At 41.2% G+C, this 24,724-nt stretch overlaps 1 protein-coding gene, 13 non-coding genes and 2 pseudogenes across 14 annotated transcripts; 14 read left to right on the plus strand and 2 right to left on the minus strand.

Moving 5' to 3' along the window:
* Positions 1 to 415: 415 nt before the first annotated feature.
* On the minus strand, positions 416 to 24,326 carry tpi1b (triosephosphate isomerase 1b). Its single transcript, XM_077209812.1, has 7 exons — positions 24,083 to 24,326; positions 22,127 to 22,250; positions 21,904 to 21,988; positions 19,293 to 19,425; positions 19,133 to 19,218; positions 18,946 to 19,033; positions 416 to 1,037 (listed from the first exon to the last, which is right to left on the minus strand). Exons 1-7 carry the CDS (start codon positions 24,192 to 24,194, stop codon positions 919 to 921), a joined length of 747 nt encoding a protein of 248 aa, XP_077065927.1. The 5' UTR covers positions 24,195 to 24,326; the 3' UTR covers positions 416 to 918.
* Positions 2,352 to 2,407, plus strand: LOC143728669 (U7 small nuclear RNA). The gene has a single exon (XR_013199861.1). It is a non-coding gene; the product is annotated as a U7 small nuclear RNA (small nuclear RNA).
* On the plus strand, positions 2,521 to 2,573 carry LOC143728722 (U7 small nuclear RNA). The gene has a single exon (XR_013199881.1). It is a non-coding gene; the product is annotated as a U7 small nuclear RNA (small nuclear RNA).
* On the plus strand, positions 2,896 to 2,951 carry LOC143728706 (U7 small nuclear RNA). Its single transcript, XR_013199876.1, has one exon. It is a non-coding gene; the product is annotated as a U7 small nuclear RNA (small nuclear RNA).
* Positions 3,230 to 3,287, plus strand: LOC143728811 (U7 small nuclear RNA; annotated as a pseudogene).
* LOC143728700 (U7 small nuclear RNA) lies at positions 4,545 to 4,598 on the plus strand. The gene has a single exon (XR_013199874.1). It is a non-coding gene; the product is annotated as a U7 small nuclear RNA (small nuclear RNA).
* LOC143728800 (U7 small nuclear RNA) lies at positions 5,053 to 5,107 on the plus strand. The gene has a single exon (XR_013199901.1). It is a non-coding gene; the product is annotated as a U7 small nuclear RNA (small nuclear RNA).
* Positions 5,764 to 5,817, plus strand: LOC143728667 (U7 small nuclear RNA). Its single transcript, XR_013199859.1, has one exon. It is a non-coding gene; the product is annotated as a U7 small nuclear RNA (small nuclear RNA).
* LOC143728695 (U7 small nuclear RNA) lies at positions 13,229 to 13,282 on the plus strand. Its single transcript, XR_013199873.1, has one exon. It is a non-coding gene; the product is annotated as a U7 small nuclear RNA (small nuclear RNA).
* On the plus strand, positions 13,736 to 13,790 carry LOC143728826 (U7 small nuclear RNA). The gene has a single exon (XR_013199904.1). It is a non-coding gene; the product is annotated as a U7 small nuclear RNA (small nuclear RNA).
* On the plus strand, positions 14,446 to 14,500 carry LOC143728680 (U7 small nuclear RNA). The gene has a single exon (XR_013199866.1). It is a non-coding gene; the product is annotated as a U7 small nuclear RNA (small nuclear RNA).
* On the plus strand, positions 15,824 to 15,879 carry LOC143728663 (U7 small nuclear RNA). Its single transcript, XR_013199858.1, has one exon. It is a non-coding gene; the product is annotated as a U7 small nuclear RNA (small nuclear RNA).
* LOC143728804 (U7 small nuclear RNA) lies at positions 16,846 to 16,900 on the plus strand. The gene has a single exon (XR_013199902.1). It is a non-coding gene; the product is annotated as a U7 small nuclear RNA (small nuclear RNA).
* Positions 17,276 to 17,331, minus strand: LOC143728714 (U7 small nuclear RNA). The gene has a single exon (XR_013199878.1). It is a non-coding gene; the product is annotated as a U7 small nuclear RNA (small nuclear RNA).
* LOC143728819 (U7 small nuclear RNA) lies at positions 18,619 to 18,675 on the plus strand (annotated as a pseudogene).
* Positions 20,001 to 20,054, plus strand: LOC143728676 (U7 small nuclear RNA). The gene has a single exon (XR_013199864.1). It is a non-coding gene; the product is annotated as a U7 small nuclear RNA (small nuclear RNA).
* Positions 24,327 to 24,724: the final 398 nt, after the last annotated feature.

The following is a 24,724-nucleotide window of genomic DNA, read 5'->3' on the forward strand; positions in this document are numbered from 1 at the left end:
ATTTAATACTTTAAAATCCAGAAGGATACATTCAATTGATCAAAAGTGATAGTAAGTACTTATGCATTGTTGTGGAAAGTATCCGTTTCAACTAAATGCGGTTCTTAGCTCAAAATAATCTGAAAAAAGGTACAGAAGTTTCCACAAAAATATTGAGCATCACAATGGTTTTCTTGAGCAGCAAATTCACATAGAATAATTTCTGAAGGATCATTTGACAGACTGGAGTAATGATACTGAAGATTTAGCTTTGCCATCACTCGGGTAAATCACATTTTAAACTATAATAGAATACAATATTAAAATATATATATAAAAAAATTGATACAAACCCCAAACTTTTGCAAGGTATGTGTTGCTACAAAAATTTAATTATGCAGAATGTTCCAGTAAAATAACTTGAGACAACAGTAAATAGTTGTACACTTCTGAAACATTTATTAGAATATTTCCGTCTCATCCTTTAAATCAAATAACCATGTTTATTACATATGAGCAATTTTGCCACAGGCCAGTCAGAGAGAGACTCTTTTAGGGACAGGAAAACATCAGGACAACCACATTCATGGAAAGCAGTTTCACTTGAATTAAGACGACGCAGAGGCTGATTGACCTCATCCTAGATTTTTGACACCATGTACACGAGAATGTTGGTAAACATTATTCAAGTAAAGGCGTGGGCTCTAAAGCCCCATGATGGTTCTCATTACAGTCCTGTACTTCACTACACAAATAGGAGGTTTAGTAGCACACGTTTCAGTGGAATAAAACCCTTGAGTTTTTAGTTTTTCAAGCAGTCCATTTATAATAATACAAAAAACAAAACTGAAACAATTGCAACAAAACCACAATAACACTTTCTAAAGAAGAGCAGGATGTGGGAGCAGACCTAATTAGATGGATGATGGTTTCAGCTCTTTATGCTTTCGCATTAATAATCTCAATAAACTCTGGTTTCAAGGAAGCGCCGCCCACCAGGAAGCCATCCACGTCTTTCTGGGAAGCAAGCTCCTTGCAGGTCCCTCCAGTGACAGACCCTGAAACGGTGGACCATACAAAAAAAGGTCACATTTTCACCAGGACTTATTTATATATATATATATATACATATAAAGAGCAGCACACATAAAATATCTTTATTGCCGAGAATATTTGGATCTGCTGTTGTTTGGAAAACGTCTCTAAATCTTCCAAAAAGTAAAGCAAACCATTAACTAAGAGTCCTAAAAATAAGCAAAGCTTCATCAGTTTATAGTAATAACTAACATTGGTATCATGTTGGAATGCTCTCTCTAATTTTTTTTTTTTTTAAAGCTGTCTCTGGGGCTGTACCCTTTCAAAAGGTACACCTTTGTACCTTATTTACCCCTAAAGGCGAAATATTAGTACCTTAAAGAAACATTAACCCTAAAGTGTGCATATTAGTACCATTGTGAATGTATGTATTATGAATGCATGACTGCCCAAATTAGATGTCATTTGCATACCCATAATTGTAAAAAACCTTTCACGCTTAAATTCGATTGATTCGGTCACTACCAGTGAGGCAGTGACCGAATTTTGCTCTTTTAGTATTTGAGAAAAGATTGATGTTTTGAGGTTTTTTTAAAAGTGCAGTTTGGTATTTTGACAAACTCAAGTATACTACAGTAAAGTTGTATTTCTGTTTATTATAGTTTGAAGTACTTGATTATGATTGGTCAGTCACAGCATCCAGCCGTCAGATGTTTAGCTGTCACCCATCTAGGTAACAGAAACTGGTACTAGTTTCACGTCTCTCATATTCTCTGAGGACTCCTTCTCGTTTCATACGGATGCAGAAAAATCACCTCAGAGGATTTTAAACAATTTTAATATTACTGTAACATTGTTGCAGTGTTTGTCCTGTTGCTTGGCTCATAGTTTAGATTGATATACTAGTAACATAAAATAATTGCTTCAGTTACCATGGGTGAGACACTCGCTCGCAGTTGCACTATACATCAACTAGGTAAATTTCACTGTTAAGGGAAACCTACTAGACAGATACTAAAAAAATGGAAGTCCCTCCATAACGGTTTAATAAAGGGTTTGTTTGATTTCTGTGAACATCTTCAGTATAATGTTTCATCAGTGGAATAGCTTTGCACATGGTGTATTTTATCTCATTGCTTAAGTGCCATCATAAAAAAACTCCTCATACTGTCCAGAAACAGTGAATGCATTTAGTTTCAGGTAACATTTTTGGGGCGTCACTTTAAATTTGCATTATAATACCTTTGGCATGTTGAACTTAATCTGTTTTTCTTCAGTCACCATGAGTGAGATACTTGTTCAAATTGATAGGAGAGATTCTGTGAAACATGAAAAGCTAGAAATTTGCTCTTTTAGTATTTGTCCAGAAGGTTTTCTATAAAAGAAAGCTCCTTCATACTTGTTGAAAGAAAGATGACTAGAAAGTTTGAACTTGATAATTTGGTCGCTATGGGTAAGATACTTATAACACTGATTGAGGAGCTTCACTGCATAATAAGTGGAAAGAAATGTACTCTTTTAGTATTTGTCTAATATGTTTCCTTTTAAAGGAAGCCCCTTTATATACTGATCTAATTATGCATAAACATTATGGGAAGTGTTTTTGTCCAGTAGGTTTCCTTTAAAAGGACGCTTCTTCATAACTGTTGAAAGAAAGAGTTCTTGAACTTTTGCTTAAGTTTGATATTTTAAAGTGAAAAGATAATACAGCACTACATGTGGTGTTATTTTACAGTAGGTTTTCTATAAAAGAACGCCCCTTCACTTGTTAAAAAGAAGATATCTTAAAATATTTACAAAGTTTTAAACTCACCTTTTACGTTTTTATAGGTGAGACATTCATAAACACTGATTGGAGAACATTACTGCACAAAAACTGACTAGAAATTTACTCTTTTAGAATTTGTCCAGTAGGTTTCCATTAAAATTAAGCCTTTTTATAGCTGTTGAAATATTGTTAAAATATTTGATAGCTGTTGAAATAATAGAATAAGTTGGTATTTTATGGTGAAATTATATCACAGCTCTATATGTGGTGTTATTTTACCTCATTGGTGAAGTGCAATCATCAAAACTCTTGTCCAGAAACAGTAAATGTAATTAGTATCAGGTTACATTGTTGGTCTGTGTTTAAATTTGCATAATCTTGTTTTCTTCAGTCACCATGAGTGAGATACTCGTTCAAATTGATACGACAGATTCAGTGAACAATAGTAGGTGGAAATTGCTCTTTTAGTATTTGTCCAGTAGGTTTTCTATAAAAGAAAGCCCCTTCAACTCTGTTAAAGGAAAGATATTTTGAAATAAAATATTATTAGAGAAAGAAAAGGTGTTATTATGCTTCCTTTGCTTCCTAGAAATGATTGATACCACTTATTTTGTTTTTTGATACATCTCTAAACTGAACTATAACGATTTATTAAATAACTGAATTACTAATGGCGCTTTTCCAATCCATGGTACGGTACGGCTCACTTGTGGCGCTGTTCCACTGCATGGTACGGTACGGTACGGCTCGCTTTAAATGGTACCAGCTCTGTTGAGGTTCCAAGCGTACCGTACCGATACTAAAATGTAACGTGAAAACACTGCAGATCACTGATTGGTCAGACAGACAGAATCATCACTAGCGTCATTGTATTTGCGAAACATCAAACCTGCTAGATTTAAATAGCCAGCAACAGCCACAGCTGTAGCACCTGTTTTAAAACTACATGCTTGAAGAAAAGAAATTCCAAAAAAGTAATGTCTGAATCGTGGTCAGTGGACGAGAAGCGCAGATGTTCCTCTTGTTGGTTGCCGAGGAGTGGATAAACTATAACGATCAGTCATAATCCCCACTTTGAAGCGGTACAGTGGAAAAGCAACCGAGCCGTGCCGCGCCGCGCCGAGTCGTACCACGCAGTGGAAAAGCGAAGCGAGCCGAACCGTGCCGCGCCGAACCGTACTGAGCCGTACCATGCAGTGGAAAAGCGCCATAAGAGTAAAATGGATAATGATACCCACTTAACATTATTTTTGAAAGGCATTTTAACATTAAATACGTCTTAATTGGAACTGATAGATTATATTTTTGTTTACACATGATTAAAATGATTACTTGTAGTGGTAACCATGGAAATCTACAAAATATTATAGACCTAGTTTAACTATGGTCACTGTAATGTTCATTTTCATAAGGGACTACCATTGACAGGCTGGTGCACCCATAAAATATAACCTTTTTATTCTGATTCTGATTCGGCAGTGTGTGAACGCTCTGTGATTGATTGATTCTGACTTGCAGCATTTATGTGTTCAGATAAGCAGGAAAACAGTTCTACTACACAATTATTCACTAACATAATTAAGGACCACTGAACTCTTGTCCAGAAACAGTAAATGTAATTAGTATCAGGTAACACTGTTGGGGCGTGTTTAAATTAGCATAATACCTTTGATACATTGAACTTAATCTTGTTTTCTTCAGTCACCATGAGTGAGATACTTGTTCAAATTGATGGGACAGATTCAGTGAACAATGATATGTTGAAATTTGCTCTTTCAGTATTTGTCCAGTAAGTTTTCTATAAAAGAAAGCCCCCTCACTTGAATAAAAGAAGATAACTTTAAATTAAGAATGTTTGAAATTCACTATTTATATCATTATGGGTGAGACATTCATAAACACTGATGGGAAAACATCACTGCACAACAACTGGCTAGATATTTGCTCTTCTACTATTTGTCCAGAAGGTTTCCTTTAAAATTAAGCCTTTTTTTAGCTGTTGAAATATTGAGTAAGTTGGAAGTTGGTATTTTATAGTGAAATTATATCACAGCTCTATATGTGGTGTTATTTTACCTCATTGGTGAAGTAAGTGTAATTGCTTTGATGATTGCACTTCACCAATGAGATAAAATAACACCAGTAAATGTAATTAGTATTAGGTAACATTGTTGGTCCATGTCTGAATTTGCATAATCTTGTTTTCTTCAGTCACCATGAGTGAGATACTCTTTCAAATTGATCCGAGAGATTCAGTGAACAATGGTAGGTAGAAATTGCTCTTTTAGTATTTGTCCAGTAGGTTTTCTATAAAAGAAAGCCCCTTCATACTTGGTAAAAGGAAGACAATTAGTAGAGATAGCATTATTAGGGGCATGTTTAAATTTGCATAATGCATTTGAAGAAAAAAAGATTAAGTTCAACTTGTAAAAGGCATTATGTAAAATTAAACACCCCAGCAATGCTACCTCCCAATTACATATACTGTAATGGAAAAGTCTTTTTTATGTTGGCACATCAGCAATGAGGTAAAAAAAAAAAATAAACACCACAATAGAGCCGTGATATAATTTCACTATAAAATACCAAGCTCAAATTTGCACAATCTTTATTTCAACAGCTATAAAGGGGCTTTTCCTTTTATAGTATTTGTCCAGTAGATTTTCATTCAGAGTACATTTCGAGTCACTTATTGTGCAGTGACGCTCCCGCATCAGTGTCTGTGAGGACCTCACACCCATGGTGACTAAAAGGTCACGTTCAAACTTGTATGAAGGAGATTTCTTTAATAGGAAACATACTGATCAAATACTAAAAGAGCAAATTTGTAGCTAATCCTAGTTCACCGAATCTCTCACATCAAGAACGAGTATCTCACTCATGGTGACTCACAAGTTGAACTTAATCTTGTTTTCTTCAGTCACCATGAACGAGATACTCGTTCAAAATGATGGGACAGATTCGGGAACTATGAACAGTTTGAAATTTGCTCTTTTAGTATTTGTCCAGTCGGTTTTCTATAAAAGAAAGCCCCTTTAAGCCTGTTAAAGGAAAGATAATTTGAAAGAATATATTTTAAAAGAAAGAAAAGGTGTTACTTTGCCTTTGCTTCCTAGAAATGTTTGATACCACTTATTTTGTTTTTTTGATGCATCTCTAAACTGAACTATAGCGAGTTATTAAATGACTGAATTACTAATGGTGCTTTTCCAATCCAGGGTACGGTACGGCTCACTTGTGGCGCTGTTCCACTGCATGGTACGGTACGGTACGGCTCGCTTTAAATGGTACCAGCTCTGTTGAGGTTCAAAGCGTACCGTACCGATACTAAAATGTGACGTGAAAACACTGCAGATCACTGATTGGTCAGACAGACAGAATCATCACTAGCGTCATTGTATTTGCGAGACATCAAACCTGCTAGATTTAAATAGCCAGCAACAGCCACAGCTGTAGCACCTGTTTTAAAACTACATGCTTGAAGAAAAAAAATTCCAACAAAGAAATGTCTGAATCGTGGTCAGTGGACGAGAAGCGCAGACGTTCCTCTTGTTGGTTGCCGAGGAGTGGATAAACTATAACGATCAGTCATAATCCCCACTTTGAAGCGGTACTAACTCCAGTGGAAAAGCAACCGAGCTAAAGCGAACCGAGCCGTGCCGCGCCGCGCCGAGTCGTACCACGCAGTGGAAAAGCAAAGCGAGCCGAACCGTGCCGCGCCGAGCCGAACCGTACTGAGCCGTACCATGCAGTGGAAAAGCGAAGCGAGCCGAACCGTGCCGCGCCAAGCCGAACCGTACTGAGCCGTACCATGCAGTGGAAAAGATTATATTTTTGTTTACACATGATTAAAATGATTACTTGTAGTGGTAACCATGGAAATCTACAAAATATTATAGACCTATTTTAACTATGGTCACTGTAATGTTCATTTTCATAAGGGACTACCATTGACAGGCTGGTGCACCCATAAAATATAACCTTTTTATTCTGATTCTGATTCGGCAGTGTGTGAACGCTCTGTGATTGATTGATTCTGACTTGCAGCATTTATGTGTTCAGATAAGCAGGACAACAGTTCTACTACACAATTATTCACTAACATAATTAAGGACCACTGAACTCTTGTCCAGAAACAGTAAATGTAATTAGTATCAGGTAACACTGTTGGGGCGTGTTTAAATTTGCATAATACCTTTGACACATTGAACTTAATCTTGTTCCCTTTCGAGAGGTCTCTCCTATTGCGTAAGTACCTTACGCTATGGGAAAACTCCTTTTCTCGAGAATATTGAAGTCTTTATGTAAAACGCATTGCAGCTGCACAGCTGACAGCAATGAACGAAGGCAGCTCGGTCATTGGCTGTGCTGCGGCAACTTGCTCGAACCAATGACGGGGCGACTCTGAATGCGCGACCAATGAGCGCGCTTCGCGCCCGCGCGCATCAGAGCCCGCCAAGATGGGCGTGGCCAAGAGCTATATATTGGGCGCCCCGTCATGAGAGTTCTTTAGATTTAATCTCCTTCAGCGAACACCTTCTTCGCTGGATCCTCCGGATTATTGAAGCTTCGCCGTCGAAAAGCATACCAGCGGGATTTGCTACGAGGACGTCGGCACCTTCAGCCGCCTTCTAACGCGATCCTACTGAGCCATCCGGCGTACTGCTCACACAAGTATTTACATCTGTTCACTCTGCGACACTTGTAAAAGAGCAAATTTTCCAAGGCGTTGTTTCAAATGCCTTCCTGCGCGTCGTGCAGAGACCTTCTCCCGGACGGGGATCGTCACATCATCTGCGCTCGCTGCCTGGGCCGGGACCACGCAGAAGCTGCTTTGACCAAGGGCGGATGCCCCGAATGTGACGACCTGGGTCTCTCCGCAATGCGGGCTCGCCTCGCCGCTTTCGCCGTGAGCGAGCCCATCGCCGCCATCCCTCTGTTCGAGCCGCGCACTAAGAAAAAGCGCCGCTCACAGAGGCTTCCTGAACCTGAGCTCAGTGACGTCACGCCGAGCCAGTCTCCGCGTGCTTCACCGCCGCTCTTGCCTTCCCCACCGCCGGTTCTGTTCACCCAGCCGGACCCACACCCCTCTAGCAGAGCGGTGGGCCTTGTGACTTTCGGCGCGTCCGAGGACGACGGGGGAATGGATGACAGCTTGTCAATCGACGCTGCATCGGACGACTGGCCGGGCTCCACTCTCGACCCCGCCCCGTCGACGCTAGCTAGCGCGAGCGGGGGCTCCACCATGGATAGCGAGATTATCCGCGTTCTCTCTAAGGCCGTGGAAGACCTCGGGCTCGATTGGTCTTCTCCCGAAGAACCAACCCGGAGCCGACTGGATGAGTGGTTTCTGCAGGGGCGCCAGCAGGCCCCTCGGCAAAGGCCTTCTCCCTTCTTCCCGGAAGTTCACGACGAACTCACCAAGTCGTGGAAAGCCCCCCACTCTGCGCGCCTAAAGCCTTCTTTTTCTTCCTCGCTCTCCTCTGTGGACGGCGCGAAGGAAAGAGGCTACGAGGGAACACCGCCCCTCGAGGAGGCCGTGGCCAATCATCTCTGCCCGCCCTCCACCACCGGATGGAAAGCCAAAGCTTCCCACCCCTCGAAGCCCTGCCGCACTACTTCAGCTCTCGCCGGTCGCGCCTACGCCGCCGCCGGCCAAGCTGCATCAGCGCTTCACTCTATGGCGGTACTTCAAGTGTTCCAAGCCAAGCTTCTCCGCTCTATGGACGAGTCTGGCCCCGAACCCGAAGCCTTTAAGGACCTACGCAGCGCGACTGACATAGCCCTGCGAGCCACGAAGGCCACCGCCCAGTCTATCGGCCGTGCCATGGCTAATTTGACTGTTCTCGAGCGCCATCTGTGGTTGACTCTGACTGAGATGAAGGACGCGGATAAGGCGCCATTTCTCGACGCGCCTATCTCCACCAGCGGGCTGTTTGGACCGGCGGTTAAGGGTTTCGCCGAACGCTTCACTGAGGCCCAGAATGCTTCACAAGCTATGCGGTATTTCCTGCCCAAGCGCTCCAGCTCATCGCAGAGCAGACAGAGGCCGCCGCAGCCGCAGCGGGCTAGAACAGCCCCCACCGCCTCTCAGCCCGCGCCTCAGGCTGACGCTCGACGCCGCTCGCGCTCTCACAACCGCAAGCCGCCTTCTGAGCGACGGGGTCCTCGGCCCAAGATTGTGCTGAACCCCGAGCCTCGAAAGCCGTCCTAGCCACAAGAATGAAAAGAGAGAGTGCGTGTCTCGCAAAAGCCGGACCACTCTCTCTGCAAAAGCTCAAGCATTACCCAGTCCCCTTACAGGCGGCTGGATATGTTCATACAGCAGTCAATGGGCCAGTCACAGAGCTCGCTCACCTGCAAACAAACGCCGTTTTTATGGCGACGCACAGAAAACACAAAAAGAGTCTTTTTCTGCCTGTGTCACTAAGGGTTCACATGTCCACAAGGTGTGCATTCCCAGATACTGTCAAAACAGTGCCAAATTCATTCCCAGCTCAAGCTGCGCACCCCATGAATGTAGATCACGTGCCTACGGTCATGTACGCACCACTACACACAAGCACTGTTCACACAGTTATAAATTCATCCCCAGCAAAAGCGGGAAACATTATAAAAGTGACGCGTGTGCCTACCACTGTTTATGCACCCCCACTTATAAACACTGTCCTTACAGTGTCAAACACAACCCCAGCCCAGGCTGCGAGTTTTACAGACACAGCGCGCGCTGCTGTAATCACACACGCGCCCATTCACTCAGCTGCTCAGCGCGCGCCCGCGCCTCTGAGAGCTATGAGCTCAGGCGATTCGCTGGCCGGGTCCCTGCGTCACAGCGGCCCGCCCCTAGCCTGTATTCAGCCCATATCTGTACACGCAGCGGCATGGGAAAATATTCCAGATATGCCGAAATGGGTATTGAATATAGTAAAGCACGGATACTCGCTCCAGTTCGCTCGCAGACCACCACGTTTTACGACTGTGGTCGAGACGAAAGTGAGAAAAGAGTGCTCACATGTTCTACGCACCGAGGTGCGCAAACTAATAGAAAAGGGCGCTGTGGAAACTGTTCCCCCCTCTCTGAGCGAGGCAGGTTTTTACAGCCGCTATTTTCTCGTCCCGAAAAAGGATGGCGGTCTCCGCCCCATCCTAGATCTCAGACACCTGAACAAAGCACTAATGATTCGCTCGTTCAGAATGTTAACAACCAAGCATATCCTCGCGCAAGTACGCCCAGGAGATTGGTTTCTCTCAGTGGATCTGAAAGATGCTTACTTTCACATTCCAATAGCGCCTCATCACAGGCCGTTTCTGAGATTCGCTTTCGAGGGACAGTCGTACCAGTACACAGTACTTCCGTTCGGCCTGTCCCTGGCTCCCCGTACATTCACGAAATGTATGGATGCAGCACTTTCCCCCCTAAGGCGAAGGGGAGTGCGAATACTGAATTATCTCGACGATTGGCTGATTCTAGCACAATCAGAGAGTCAGTTAATAACACACAGATCTTGGATTATCAGCCATTTAGAATGCCTGGGTCTAAGAATCAATTTTGCAAAAAGCATACTATCTCCCAGCCAGAGGATTTCTTTCCTGGGAATAGTTCTAGACTCGATGCAAATGACAGCGCGTCTCTCATCAGAGCGCGCGCTCACCATCCGGCGCCTTGCAACATCATTCAGGGCGGGCGCGCTCGCCCCCGTCAAGCGGTTTCAGAGGATGCTCGGTCTCATGGCCTCAGCATCGGCCGTACTCCAGCTAGGATTGTTGCATATGCGCCCTCTCCAACGCTGGCTCAAGAGCCGCGTCCCTACTCACGCGTGGCGTTCGGGCCACCTTTTAATCAGAGCGAACCACGGCTGTATAAAAGCCCTGACGCACTGGAAAGCCGCCGACTGGTACCAGTCAGGCGTGAGTCTGCGTGTGAACACAAGGAGAAAGATGATAACGACAGATGCCTCCAAAATAGGTTGGGGGGCCCTTTACGAGGGCAGGCCTGTCTCCGGCTTTTGGTCAAACCCGGAGAAGCGCCTACACATAAACTGCCTGGAAATGAAAGCGGTCGCTTTGGCTCTCAGAGCCCTGCTCCCACAGCTGAGAAACGAACACGTCTTGGTCCGAACGGACAACATGACGGTAGTATCGTACATAAATCGCCAGGGTGGACTCAGGTCGAGCTCCATGCATTCAATGGCCAGGAGACTCATTTTATGGTCCCAGCACAACTTGCGCTCGCTGAGAGCAGCGCATGTGCCAGGTGCCCTGAACCAGGGGGCGGACATGCTATCCAGAGACAAAATTCTCCCAGGAGAATGGGCTCTCAACCCGCTGACGATTCACTGGTTATGGAAAACCTTTGGCAAAGCGGAGATCGACCTCTTCGCCTCCAAGGAGAACGCGCACTGCCCTCTTTTCTTCACGAAAAGCATGGATGCGCTCGCCCAGAGCTGGCCGAGCCGTCCCTTATATGCCTTTCCCCCGATCGCGATGCTACCGCAGGTCATCAGTCGGGTCAGAGAGGAGAAAGACGCAGTGCTGCTGATAGCCCCACTCTGGAAGAACCAAACATGGTTTCCAGATCTGATGCAAATGCAATCTGCACCACGGCCGATTCCACTGAGGCCAGACCTCCTCAGTCAGGCCAACGGGATGATATTTCATCCCCGCCCCGATCTGTGGGCCCTTCATGCATGGCCCCTCAACGGGTTCCCAGGAACCTCACGAGCGGAGCACTAAAAACCATCGCTGAGGCGCGGGCGCCCTCCACGAGACGCTTATATGCCCAGAAATGGAAAGTGTTCAGTGTCTGGTGTAATGCCAAGGGCCTGAACCCTGAAACATGCGAGATTACGAACGTACTCGCTTTTCTACAAGGGCTTCTGGAGGCGGGCCGCGCCCCCTCCACGCTCAAAGTATATGTGGCGGCCATCACAGCATCACACGACCCTGTAATGGAACGTCCATTGGGAAGAAACGACCTAATTATTCGTTTCCTAAGGGGCGCTAGGAGGATGAACCCTTCACGCCCCCCCTCAGTGCCGATCTGGGACCTAGCTACTGTCCTAGACGCTCTTAAAGGGCCTCCGTTCGAACCACTCCGAACCGTGCACCTTAAATAGCTCTCGCTCAAGACTGCGCTCTTGCTGGCACTCGCCTCGGTCAAGAGAGTGGGCGACCTGCACGCGCTTTCGACAAGCGCTGCCTGCCTAGAATTCGGACCTAACGACTGCAGGGTCGTCCTTAGACCGAAACATGGGTATATTCCTAAAGTGCTCACCACTCCCTTCAGAGCACAGGTTATCTCCCTAACTGCGCTATCGTCCCCAGCAGACAAACACGACGCTAATCTACTCTGCCCCGTTAGGGCTCTCAGAGTGTATTTGGAGCGTTCTGCCCTATTCAGACAGACAGAACAACTGTTTGTATGCTTTGGCGGCCGTACGAAAGGTTCCGCCGTTTCAAGGCAGAGAATCTCTCACTGGATAGTTGAAGCTATAGCGCTGGCTTATGAAGCTAAAGGACTTCAATGCCCCTGGGGAGTCAAAGCACACTCCACCAGGAGTGTGGCTTCTTCCTGGGCATGGTCGAGCGGGATACCGATCGAGGATATTTGTGCGGCGGCAGGCTGGGCCTCACCGTCCACATTTATCAGGTTCTACAACCTACAGGTCCCGACACTGCATTCCAATGTACTATCAGCATGATGCTAGTTGAACTACGAGTTCGTATCTAGATTATGTATGTGCTTGTGTCACACTGAGCGCCTTCTAGCCGCTCTGTATTCTTTCCCACATATAAAGCTCGCCTCTGCCGGCTAGTTGGATGATAACTTTGCTTTTTTAGCTCAGGCACCTGCCTCTGGCTATCATAAGGCGAAGTTCAGCACGCACGGCGTTTTGCATGGTGTTCCCATAGCGTAAGCTACTTACGCAATAGGAGAGACCTCTCGAAAGGGAACGACTCGGTTACTAACGTAACCTCGGTTCCCTGAGAGGAGGGAACGAGTATTGCGTAAGCTGCCGTGCTTGTGCTTGGTTAGTTCGCTTCAGTCGTTTTAACCTAAAGAACTCTCATGATGGGGCGCCCAATATATAGCTCTTGGCCACGCCCATCTTGGCGGGCTCTGACGCGCGCGGGCGCGAAGCGCGCTCATTGGTCGCGCATTCAGAGTCGCCCCGTCATTGGTTCGAGCAAGTTGCCGCAGCACAGCCAATGACCGAGCTGCCTTCGTTCATTGCTGTCAGCTGTGCAGCTGCAATGCGTTTTACATAAAGACTTCAATATTCTCGAGAAAAGGAGTTTTCCCATAGCGTAAGCTACTTACGCAATACTCGTTCCCTCCTCTCAGGGAACCGAGGTTACGTTAGTAACCGAGTCGTTTTCTTCAGTCACCATGAGTGAGATACTTGTTCAAATTGATAGGACAGATTCAGTGAACAATGATAGGTTGAAATTTACTCTTTCAGTGTTTGTCCAGTAGGTTTTCTATAAAAGAAAGCCTCTATACTTGAATAACAAAAGATAACTTAAAATTAAGAACGTTTGAAATTCACCGTTTATATCATTATAGATGAGACATTCATAAACACTGATGGGAAAACATCACTGCACAACAACTGGCTAGATATTTGCTCTTCTAGTATTTGTTCAGAAGGTTTCCTTTAAAATTAAGCCTTTTTTAGCTGTTGAAATATTGAGTAAGTTGGAAGTTGGTATTTTATAGTGAAATTATATCACAGCTCTATATGTGGTGTTATTTTACCTCATTGGTGAAGTAAGTGTAATTGCTTTGATGATTGCACTTCACCAATGAGATAAAATAACACCAGTAAATGTAATTAGTATCAGGTAACATTGTTGGTCCATGTCTGAATTTGCATAATCTTGTTTTCTTCAGTCACCATGAGTGAGATACTCGTTCAAATTGATCCGAGAGATTCAGTGAACAACGGCGGGTAGAAATTGCTCTTTTATTATTTGTCCAGTAGGTTTTCTATAAAAGAAAGCCCCTTCATACTTGTTAAAAGGAAGACAATTAGTAGAGATAGCATTATTAGGGGCATGTTTAAATTTGCATAATGCATTTGAAGAAAAAAAGATTAAGTTCAACTTGTCAAAGGCATTATGTAAAATTAAACACCCCAGCAATGCTACCTCTCAATTACATATACTATAATGGAAAAGTCTTTTTTATGTTGGCACATCAGCAATGAGGTAAAAAAAAAAAAATAAACACCACAATAGAGCCGTGATATAATTTCACTATAAAATACCAAGCTCAAATTTGCACAATCTTTATTTCAACAGCTATAGAGGGGCTTTTCCGTTTATAGTATTTGTCCAGTAGATTTTCATTCAGAGTACATTTCGAGTCACTTATTGTGCAGTGAGCTCCCACATCAGTGTCTGTGAGGATCTCACACCCATGGTGACTAAAACATCACGTTCAAACTTGTATGAAGGAGATTTCTTTAATAGAAAACATACTGATCAAATACTAAAAGAGCAAATTTGTAGCTAATCCTAGTTCACCGAATCTCTCGCATCACGAACGAGTATCTCACTCATGGTGACTCACAAGTTGAACTTAATCTTGTTTTCTTCAGTCACCATGAACGAGATACTCGTTCAAAATGATGGGACAGATTCGGGAACTTTGATCAGTTTGGAATTTGCTCTTTTAGTATTTGTCCAGTAGGTTTTCTATAAAAGCAAGCCCCTTCAAGCCTGTTAAAGGAAAGATATTTTAAAATAAAATATTATTAAAGTAACAAAAGGTATTATTTTGCCTTTGCTTCCTAGAAATGATTTATACCACTATTTTGTTTTCGATACATCTCTAAACTGAACCATAACGATTTATTAAATGACTGAATTACTAATGGCGCTTTTCCACTGCATGGTACAGTATGGTACGGTTCGGTACGGCACGCTTTGGCGCTTTTCCAATCCATGGTACGGTACGGCTCGGCTCGGTACGGCTCACTTGTGGCGCTTTCCACTGCATGGTACGGTACGGTACGGCTCGCTTTAAATGGTACCAGCTCTGTTGAGGTTCCAAGCGTACCGATACTAAAATGTGACGTGAAAAAACTGCAGATCGCTGATTGGTCAGACAGACAGAATCATCACATTGTATTTGGGAAACATCAAACCCGCTAGATTTAAATAGCCAGCAACAGCCACAGCTGTAGCACCTGTTTTAAAACTACATGCTTGAAGAAAAAAAAATACCCAAAAAGAAATGTCTGAATCGTGGTCAGTGGACGAGAAGCGCAGACGTTCCTCTTGTTGGTTGCCGAGGAGTGGATAAACTATAACGATCAGTCATAATCCCCACTTTGAAGCGGTACTAACTCCAGTGGAAAAGCAACCGAGCTAAAGCGAACCGAGCCGCGCCGCGCCGAGTCGTACCACGCAGTGGAAAAGCGAAGCGAGCCGAACCGTGCCGCGCCGAACCGTACTGAGCCGTACCATGCAGTGGAAAAGCGCCATAAGAGTAAAATGGATAATGATACCCACTTAACATTATTTTTGAAAGGCATTTTAACATTAAATACGTCTTAATTGGAACTGATAGATTATATTTTTGTTTACACATGATTAAAATGATTACTTGTAGTGGTAACCATGGAAATCTACAAAATATTATAGACCTAGTTGAACTATGGTCACTGTAATGTTCATTTTCATAAGGGACTACCATTGACAGGCTGGTGCACCCATAAAATATAACCTTTTTATTCTGATTCTGATTCGGCAGTGTGTGAACGCTCTGTGATTGATTGATTCTGACTTGCAGCATTTATGTGTTCAGATAAGCAGGAAAACAGTTCTACTACACAATTATTCACTAACATAATTAAGGACCACTGAACTCTTGTCCAGAAACAGTAAATGTAATTAGTATCAGGTAACACTGTTGGGGCGTGTTTAAATTTGCATAATACCTATGACACATTGAACTTAATCTTGTTTTCTTCAGTCACCATGAGTGAGATACTTGTTCAAATTGATGGGACAGATTCAGTGAACAATGACAGGAAGAAATTTGCTCTTTCAGTATTTGTCCAGTAGGTTTTCTATAAAAGAGAGCCCCTTCACTTGAGTAGAAGAAGATAACTTAAAATTAAGAACATTTGAAATTCACCATTTATATCAATATGGGTGAGAAATTCATAAACACTGATGAGAAAACATCTCTGCACAACAACTGGCTAGATATTTGCTCTTCTAGTATTTGTCCGGTAGCCTGGCTCCGCCCTCCTACGCACTTCCGCTCAATTTCATTTTCCTTCAGTACTCCGTCTGGGATTGCGCTGTAGACTTTGGTTTTCTTCGATCAATTTTTTACCGGGCCAATCAGCGAACAGAGGGAGTGGCTGAGAACGATGACGTTGATGTCGACTCGTGCATTATTTTGAATTGTAGTTCAAAATAAGAAAGATGCGAGCGAAGCCATTCGGTCCGTTGAGGCAACGCTGTCGAATATCAAGAAGTTAAAGCCGGAGCAAGATCAATCTTTGCTTAGTTTTGTGTTTATGGCCATCCTCCCACGGGGTTCGGGAAAAGACATATGTCACGACCAAACGTTAGCGATTGGTTATGGCAGATAGAGTGACTCTGGGCAGATCCAATAGTTTTAGACTTCAATAGAATACCCTGCTACAAGGAAGTTAACGCTTGTCAATGGAGCGGTGCCAGACTCTCTGTACAAATGAAATGTACGAGAGTCTGGTAGAATCAGGCTATTTGTCCAGAAGGTTTCCTTTAAAATTAAGCCTTTTTTTAGCTGTTGAAATATTGAGTAAGTTTGAAGTTGGTATTTTATAGTGAAATTATATCACAGCTCTATATGTGGTGTTATTTTACCTCATTGGTGAAGTAAGTGTAATCGCTTTGATGATTGCACTTCACCAATGAGATAAAATAACACCAGTAAATGTAATTAGTATTAGGTAACATTGTTGGTCCATGTCTGAATTTGCATAATCTTGTTTTCTTCAGTCACCATGAGTGAGATAGTCGTTCAAATTGATCCGAGAGATTCAGTGAACATCGGTAGGTAGAAATTGCTCTTTTAGTATTTGTCCAGTAGGTTTTCTATAAAAGAAAGCCCCTTCATACTTGTTAAAAGGAAGACAATTAGTAGAGATAGCATTATTAGGGGCATGTTTAAATTTGCATAATGTATTTGAAGAAAAAAAGATTAAGTTAAACTTGTAAAAGACGTTATGTTAAATTGATCACCCCAGCAATGCTACCTCTCAATTACATATACTGATGATGGACACGTTTTTTTATATCTTTATTTCAACAGCTATAAAGGGGCTTTTCCTTTTATAGTATTTGTCCAGTAGATTTTCATTAAGAATACATGTCTAGTCACTTATTGTGCAGTGAGCTCCCACATCAGTGTCTGTGAGGATCTCACACCCATGGTGACTAAAATGTCAAGTTCAAACTTCCAAAATATCTTCCTTTTAACAAGTATGAAGGAGATTTATTTTATAGAAAACCTACTGGACAAATACTAAAAGAGCAAATTTCTAGGTTTTCATTCTTCACACCCATAAAACATAACCTTTTTATTCTGATTCTGATTCGGCAGAGCGTGAACGCTCTGTGATTGATTGGTTCTGACTTGCAGCATATACATGTGTTCAGATAAGCAGGAAAACAGTTCTACTACACAAGTATTCACTAACATAATTAAGGAACTTCTGACCACTGAACTCTTGTCCAGAAACAGTAAATGTAATTAGTATCAGGTAACACTGGTGGGGCGTGTTTAAATTTGCATAATACCTTTGAAACACTGAACTTAATCTTGTTTTCTTCAGTCACCATGAGTGAGATACTTGTTCAAATTAACCGGAGAGATTCAGTGATCAATGATATATAGAAAACTGTTCATTTAATGTTTGTCCTGTAGGTTTCCTATAAAAGAAGGCTTCTTTTTCACCCGTTAAAAATAAGATGTCTTAAAATATTTAGAGAGTTTGGAACTTGAAATTTTGGTCATTATGGCTGAGATATCACAGCTCTATATGTGGTGGTCACTCAAAGGGATCAGATGAATTCAGTTTTAATGGAAAATTTGGTCTTTTAGTACCTGTCCAAAATGATTCCTTTAAAATGAAGTTCCTTCTTACTTAAGTGAAAGATTTATTTAAAGTTTGATTGAAAAATGAAAAATAATATCTAAGAATTACATCTGCTTTAAATTTTAAGTGGTTTGTAACAATATGACATGCACCTTTTAATGTACATAGTGACACTTTGATTAAACTACTGACTATACACTTCAGATTTGTCAGTAGTGTTTATGTAGTTGGGTGGCATGACTATAATAAATCCCTACATAATGTTTCTATAATAAATCCTTACATAATGTTTCTATATAAACATACTGAAGTGAATATAAACCAGAATGAACCATAAACCTTCCCAAACAGTAATACACGGCACTAGGATCATGTCAGTATGTGTATGAGTAACATTTGCACAGCAAAGTCCACCATGAATTCTGCAGGTCTTTATTTACATTCTTACACATTCCTCGTTGTTTTAATAAGCAGTGGGTGGGAGGTGAAAGCATTGAAGGAGACGCGTCTAAATTTGCACACATGATGCCTTTTACATGTTTTAAATGCTTTTGTAATCATTCAATATGAAGTAATGGACTAGTATCAAGTGAAAGATTTTATTTAACCAGTTTTACAAATATTTTATTTAACCAATCAACATAACTCCTTTTATTGCTGAACTTAATCTTGTTTTCTTCAGTCACCGTGAGTGAGGTACTCGTTAAAATTAATCGCACAGATTCAGTGAACAAGTAAATTTGCTCTTTTTGTATTTGTCTAGTAGGTTTTCTATAAAAGAAAGCCCCTTCTTAATTGTAAAAAGATAGATGTATTAAAAGATTAAGCATTCCATTTTGTAGTAAAGTAGTATTAAGCTTGAAAAACAGTGTTACATTGTCTAGAAATAGTATGCATAGTTAGTTGTGGACAACATCACTGGGATGCATGAATTTTCATTAGGTTCATATTCAGTCACCATGGGTGAGATACTCGCTCAAAGGGATCGGATGAATTCAATTTTAATAGGATTGTTGATATTAATCTATGGAAAAATTAAAAATACTTTTGAGCACTGACCTCCATAGATGATCCTGACGGAGTTGGCAACGGTCTCTGAAACATTGGCCTTCATCCATTGCCTGAGCTTGTCATGTACCTCCTGAGCCTGTAAGAACAGCAGGGAGAGACTTGTCACAGAGTTCAATGAAACCAGGGAACGTGTTTGAAAAACTCCCATGTTCTAGTCCAAACGTCTCGTCTGTACCTGTTGGGGTGATGCAGTTTTCCCAGTGCCAATGGCCCAAACTGGCTCATAAGCAAGGACCACTTTGCTCCAATCCTTCACATTATCTAAAAGAGATGATAGTTTTATTTTAAATACAAGGAATGTTTTATAATATATACACCACTAAATTGAAAAATACCTGCAATGAACTTGGTCTGTGCAAAAACAACTTTCTCCGTGATTCCAGCCTCCCTCTCATCCAGCTTCTCACCAATGCAGGCGATCACACTCAAACCGCTCTCAAGAGCATGAGCGACCTTCTGTCCAATCAACTATCAGAAAAAAAGAAAAGAAAGTTCATATGATTTAAGTGAAATGGTGACGATTATCTTTTGTGAGACCATTATATGCTTTCAATTTTAACTTTAAACTTTGTTTCTTATTTTTTGTGGTTTGGGATGGTAATCATATTCATACGTACTAAATGTACTACATGACTAATAATATCGTTTTTCTGTTCAATTCCATTATTTTCATAAAAATGCTCATTGAGAGATTATGCATATTAAATGAGCTTTGCAAATTTGCATACCCATAATAGTTGACATTTTAACCAGTAATAAAATTAGATCAAAAGAATATTTCTGTTCAAAATAATGTTATACTACATTAAATCCGCCTCAAACTCAGTGCAACTTTTATTCCATTTCTTACTGTATACATTTTTGTCCAGACATGGTATGGGCAGGAGTTAGAGGGTGAGAGGATTGTACGGCCTGTTCAGATTTGCATACCCATAATGCCTTTCAATTGATCAAATGCTGCTAAAACTTATGCAAGAAATAGTCACCACCAGTGAGGTATCCACTCAAATTGATGTGAGATCTCACAGCAAACCTGACAGTTGGAAAATTGCTCTTTTAGTATTTGTCTAGTAGGTTTCCTATAAACAGAAGCCCTCTCTTAACTGGTAAAAGAAATGTGTCTAGGAAAATTTTAATAGTGAGCTTGAGGTTTTATAGACCCTTTTTAGTTGGTAAACATGATGATGTTTTTTTGTGGGCGGAGCTTAGGTGGAGGCAGAACCATCCCTCTGGCCGCTTCATTGCTAGTTTGCAAGTTTTGTTGGCTTGTTTTTTAACAATGACGGGAGAAAATCAGATATTATCTTAATGTGCAACAAGATGACATTTAATGAAAATAATAATAATTTAATATCCTTATTAAGTAGCCGAATCTGTGCTGGTTTGTATTGGCCGCCTCCAGTTTTCAAATTGGATCCTGTCGGTGATTCTAGCACCCAGAAACACAACAAGATGACATTTAATGAAAATAATAATAATTTAATATCCTTATTAAGTAGCCGAATCTGTGCTGGTTTGTATTAGCCGCCTCCAGTTTTCACTTTGTTTTGCCTCCAGCAACGCCATGACGTAATTGTGACGTCGTAGCAAAAGGGGTCTATAGAGAAGTAGTATTACAGCCCTGTGTGTGAGGTTACCTTAATTTATTATGTGCTGCAATAAACATGCTTTTTCAGTTCAAGAGGGTGACGTTGTTGGTGGGGTTTAAATTAGCGTAAAAAATGTTGCCCCTATTATGCTTGTTCATAATAGGGGCAACGGCATATTAACTTTCATGCCGTAGCTGTTTGTGAATGTAAAAGGTCTACAAAGTTTTAAAGATCAAAGTGCACATCCAAATAAAGTTTCTCCTGAAAAGAGTTGAAAGCAATTCCAGTTTTTCTTCCTGTTAAATATCTATGAAACAAAGAAACAAATTTGCATAATGCCAGCCTTCATGCCTTGATCTTCATTGGCAGTCCGCAAACAATGTCTATTTTGACCCGGAAGGCTTTGACCTGGAAGAGTTTGTGTAGTCGACATGTCGAGAAGACGCTGCTTTTAGCACTGCAAATTCACTTTGCATGCACTTGAGGACTTGTGTTGGAATTGATATGGAAAAACCGACACCATCGTTCGTATCACTGTGTATCAAGCGCTGAGGAAGACTACGGAGCTGAAATTCAGATTTGGTAATAGGAGTTTCGTTTCCGACACGTGCTGTAAGCAGTTGACCAATCACAACAGACTGGGCCATCTGACCAATCAGAGCAGAGTAGGATGACGGTAAGGATGGGTTTAGAGAGACGGAATCTTCAAAAGAACCGTTTTCTGACCCGAGAAGAAATAAGGTGATGTGCAATGTATATAATGCGAAAATCTAAGTGTTTTCAAAAGTGAACTTTGAATGCATGTAAACCTATTGTAGAAGACCTCCAAAACAAAATTAGGAACCTTTAAAATAGCATAATAGGGAAACTTTAACTTCCTGTTTGTTTCAGTCACCATGAGTGAGATACTAATTCAAAGTAATGTATCGGATTAACTGCAAAAGTATTTTCTGAAAACTTGTTCTTTAATTTTATGTCAAGTAGGTTTTCTATAAAGGAAAACTCCAATAATTGTTTAAAAGAAAACTGATTTTTAAATTGTTCATGCTATGCATATTTTATTGCTTGTTTGTCTAAATGGAAGGAAGCCCTAACCAAGCACTATGTTTTCTTAATAGCATTTTATACGTTAACAGTACAGCTGCTATAAATCTACACACAAGGTGGCAGTAAAACATGTGGTTTTAGTAGCATTTCCAGTCTCAACACATACTGGGAACACACACACACACATATACTGACATCAAATACACCTAATGAAATATGTAAAAAAAAATGCACAGAAAACACACTGCAGCTGCTGATTTACTCACACATTATAGAAAACTCTATTTTTATGTTAAAGGCACTAAGTTACCTCATCACTCTCTCCAAACACATGGCGTCTCTCAGAGTGTCCCAGAATCACCCATTTTACTCCACAATCCTTAATCATTGCTGGGCTGAAACAATAGAACGGATCTTTCAAGCGACAAATAGGAGTAAAAATAGAAGAAAAAAAGAGCCATAAAATGTGAATGAATTCAATATATTTTCATGAATATTTAATGTTTCTGGACTGTAAACGGGTTGACATGTACCTGATCTCTCCGGTGAAGGCTCCCTTTGCAACCTTGTAGCAGTTCTGTGCTGCCACATCAATGTTAGGTTTCAGCTTGGACCTGGCAAAGTCAAGGTAGATGGGTGGTGCACCACACACAACCTCTGTCAAACAAGCAAAAGGGTTAAAAAAAAAACAAAAAAACACGGAATTGTGACCGTAGTGCTTTTTTTATGTGAAAGACCACCATGGCAAAGCACTGCTTTCATATCACGAACAAATCGATGTTAGTGTCCTGAACATTTAACCATTCAGATTACTGACGGGACAACTTGGAGTTCTTGATAGTTCATTCTTTTTTAGTAAATAAAAGAACTTCAGTATAATTGTAAAAATTTCCACCTTTCTGTCATGGTACAAGTGTTTTTTTGCTGTAAAAACTTTAACAATTATATAAAGCAATAAACAAAATTACATTTATGTTCTTACGGATATCTCAAGACAAAGATTTACGGGACAAAAGCAACTTAGGTTTACTTTATTCCATACGTAATTTTTTTGTTTTGTTTCAAAAATTCATGTATCATTTATGAAACAACAGTCTTATGAGGAACATTTATTTGTCAGTTATCAGTCATCAATTTCATTGTACTACATGTTTTGCAGAAATGCAGAATTTCATCTTCTGCACCAAATTGCATATTTTTGCTCAGTTTAGGCCTCTGAATAAACTGATGTTTTATTTTACTCGAGTGTGAGCTACATATATATACATACATATATGACTTAGTAGCCTATATTAGTGATATAAGCCTGAGGAATGAAATGTTACAATACATAAAACACTAATTTTTTTAATATTTTGTTTAAAGATTTAATAAACTGTGCAGTTTTAAAACTTAAAAAAAAAACTTAGTATTGTTTTATATGTCAGTGTTTTTATGCTTTTTAAGGCTAGACTGTACTCCCATTGGACGTGGCATTTATACTGTAAAATTAGCTTGGGTCAGCCTAAATTAAACACTGTAAAGGGCAGACATATCTGGCGCTTCGGCCCCCTTGATAAAAGGTCAAAGGAAAAGTTACTCATATGACTGCATACTACATAGGCCACGAAGTAAATCGAAAAAGGCCAAAGCTAGTCCAATATATGACAGTCTGACCCATGACCTTTACGCGTTAAGCGCTTCTCTCGGGTTGCAGACCATGAATGAAACAGGCTACGCACAAGTAGGCTGACTTTTGGACTTTACCTATTCAAAGTCCACAGTTGTGTCATTGACACATCAACTCAACTCTGTCTGGATACTCAAATAAAGTCGGACAGTGATGCAGTGGACTACGTCAGTGAACAGCGGAAACTCCGCGCGATCAGAAATCACTCAAAACGTGTAACTGTACGTTACGTTAGCAATATCGTTCTTTTTCCAGTGTCATTTTTTGTCATATTTTTTCAAGAAATATCACGAATTTATATAGTACAGTTTTTATGATAATCCGCGCATCCTAATAATCCTGTCATTTGTTTGACAAGGCCTTGAACATGCACACGGTGGAGGCTACGTGCTGGAAATCACACACCCATTTCCAGCATTAACCCTTGAATCACGACACAAGATGAGCATCATGCATTCATTCATTCATATCGAAACATGACGGGCAGTCCACTCTTTTATAAATCGAATAGTACTTTATATCGAATTTTAACAGAAACTGGTTTAAATGTCCGGTTGCTGCTAAGGTATTAATCGAGATGGTTACGGTTACAAGCAATAGATTGGAGTACACTGTAGAAAACAGAGCTATTATCTTAATAAATAACTATAACGAGAAAGAGCCTGTAAATGATGCGCTTAAAGGCAATGGTAGCTTTCAAAAGCCCAGCGTGAATGTCATTTCAGGGTCGATGCAGTGCGTTGCACAACCCCGTAAAGGCCTGTGTTTGCAATGGCATGTGATTGTGCCTGGTGAAGAGGAAACTGGATGAAATACGCACCGGCGTCTGGGTTGAGTTTGGCGTTATTCAATGTGTTGGCGAGCTCTTCAATGCTCTTTTTGTCGCCGTTCATTTTCCAGTTGCCACCGACGAAAAACTTCCTGCCACTCATGATTGCAAAAGTGTTGCTTTTACCAGAAAACACTTGATGAAGGAAATAAACGGGACGACCTCCAGACGAAGAGACAGCGAGGAACTACAGTCCGCTGTAGCTTAAATAACGCTGGCTGTAAGCTCCGCCCCCGGCGCTTCCCATTGGATCAAGACAACACGAATGCGAATGTGCTTTGAGAGAGAGACATTCACTGTTCTTTGTGTTCATTAACTACAAATAACAAATCAGCTGTGCTTTGAAAATGTTTTATCTTGTTCTTTCACTTATGGCATGTTTATCATCATATGGAATATAACATGAGACATATATACATACACTATGAAGTAAATGAGGTCCATCGACTGTTTGGTTACCGACATTCTTCTAAATATATTATTTTGTGTTCAGCAGAACAAGGAAATATGCAGGTTTAGAACAGCTTGAGCGTGAGTAAATTATAGCTGTTACATTTTTGGGTGAACTATCCCTTTAATGCGTCTTTGGAGGTGGGATTAAATTTGCATTCCCACAATGCTTTTCGCTTAAGT

Source organism: Siphateles boraxobius, unplaced genomic scaffold (genome assembly GCF_051911475.1).
Source record: "Siphateles boraxobius isolate OS27281-9 unplaced genomic scaffold, OSU_SipBor_1 12, whole genome shotgun sequence".
In the NCBI taxonomy this organism is placed as follows: Eukaryota; Metazoa; Chordata; class Actinopteri; order Cypriniformes; family Leuciscidae; genus Siphateles; species Siphateles boraxobius.

What these genes read in the sequence shown, in the direction of transcription:
- tpi1b (XM_077209812.1), bottom strand. Translation starts at nt 24,194, where the DNA reads ATGAGTGGCAGGAAGTTTTTCGTCGGTGGCAACTGGAAAATGAACGGC. An exon ending in CAAACTCAACCCAGACGCCG is followed by an intron (nt 22,251 to 24,082) that starts GTGCGTATTTCA and finishes CTTGTTTGACAG; the next exon opens with AGGTTGTGTGTGGTGCACCA. An exon ending in ACAGACCAAGTTCATTGCAG is followed by an intron (nt 19,219 to 19,292) that starts GTATTTTTCAAT and finishes CATCTCTTTTAG; the next exon opens with ATAATGTGAAGGATTGGAGC.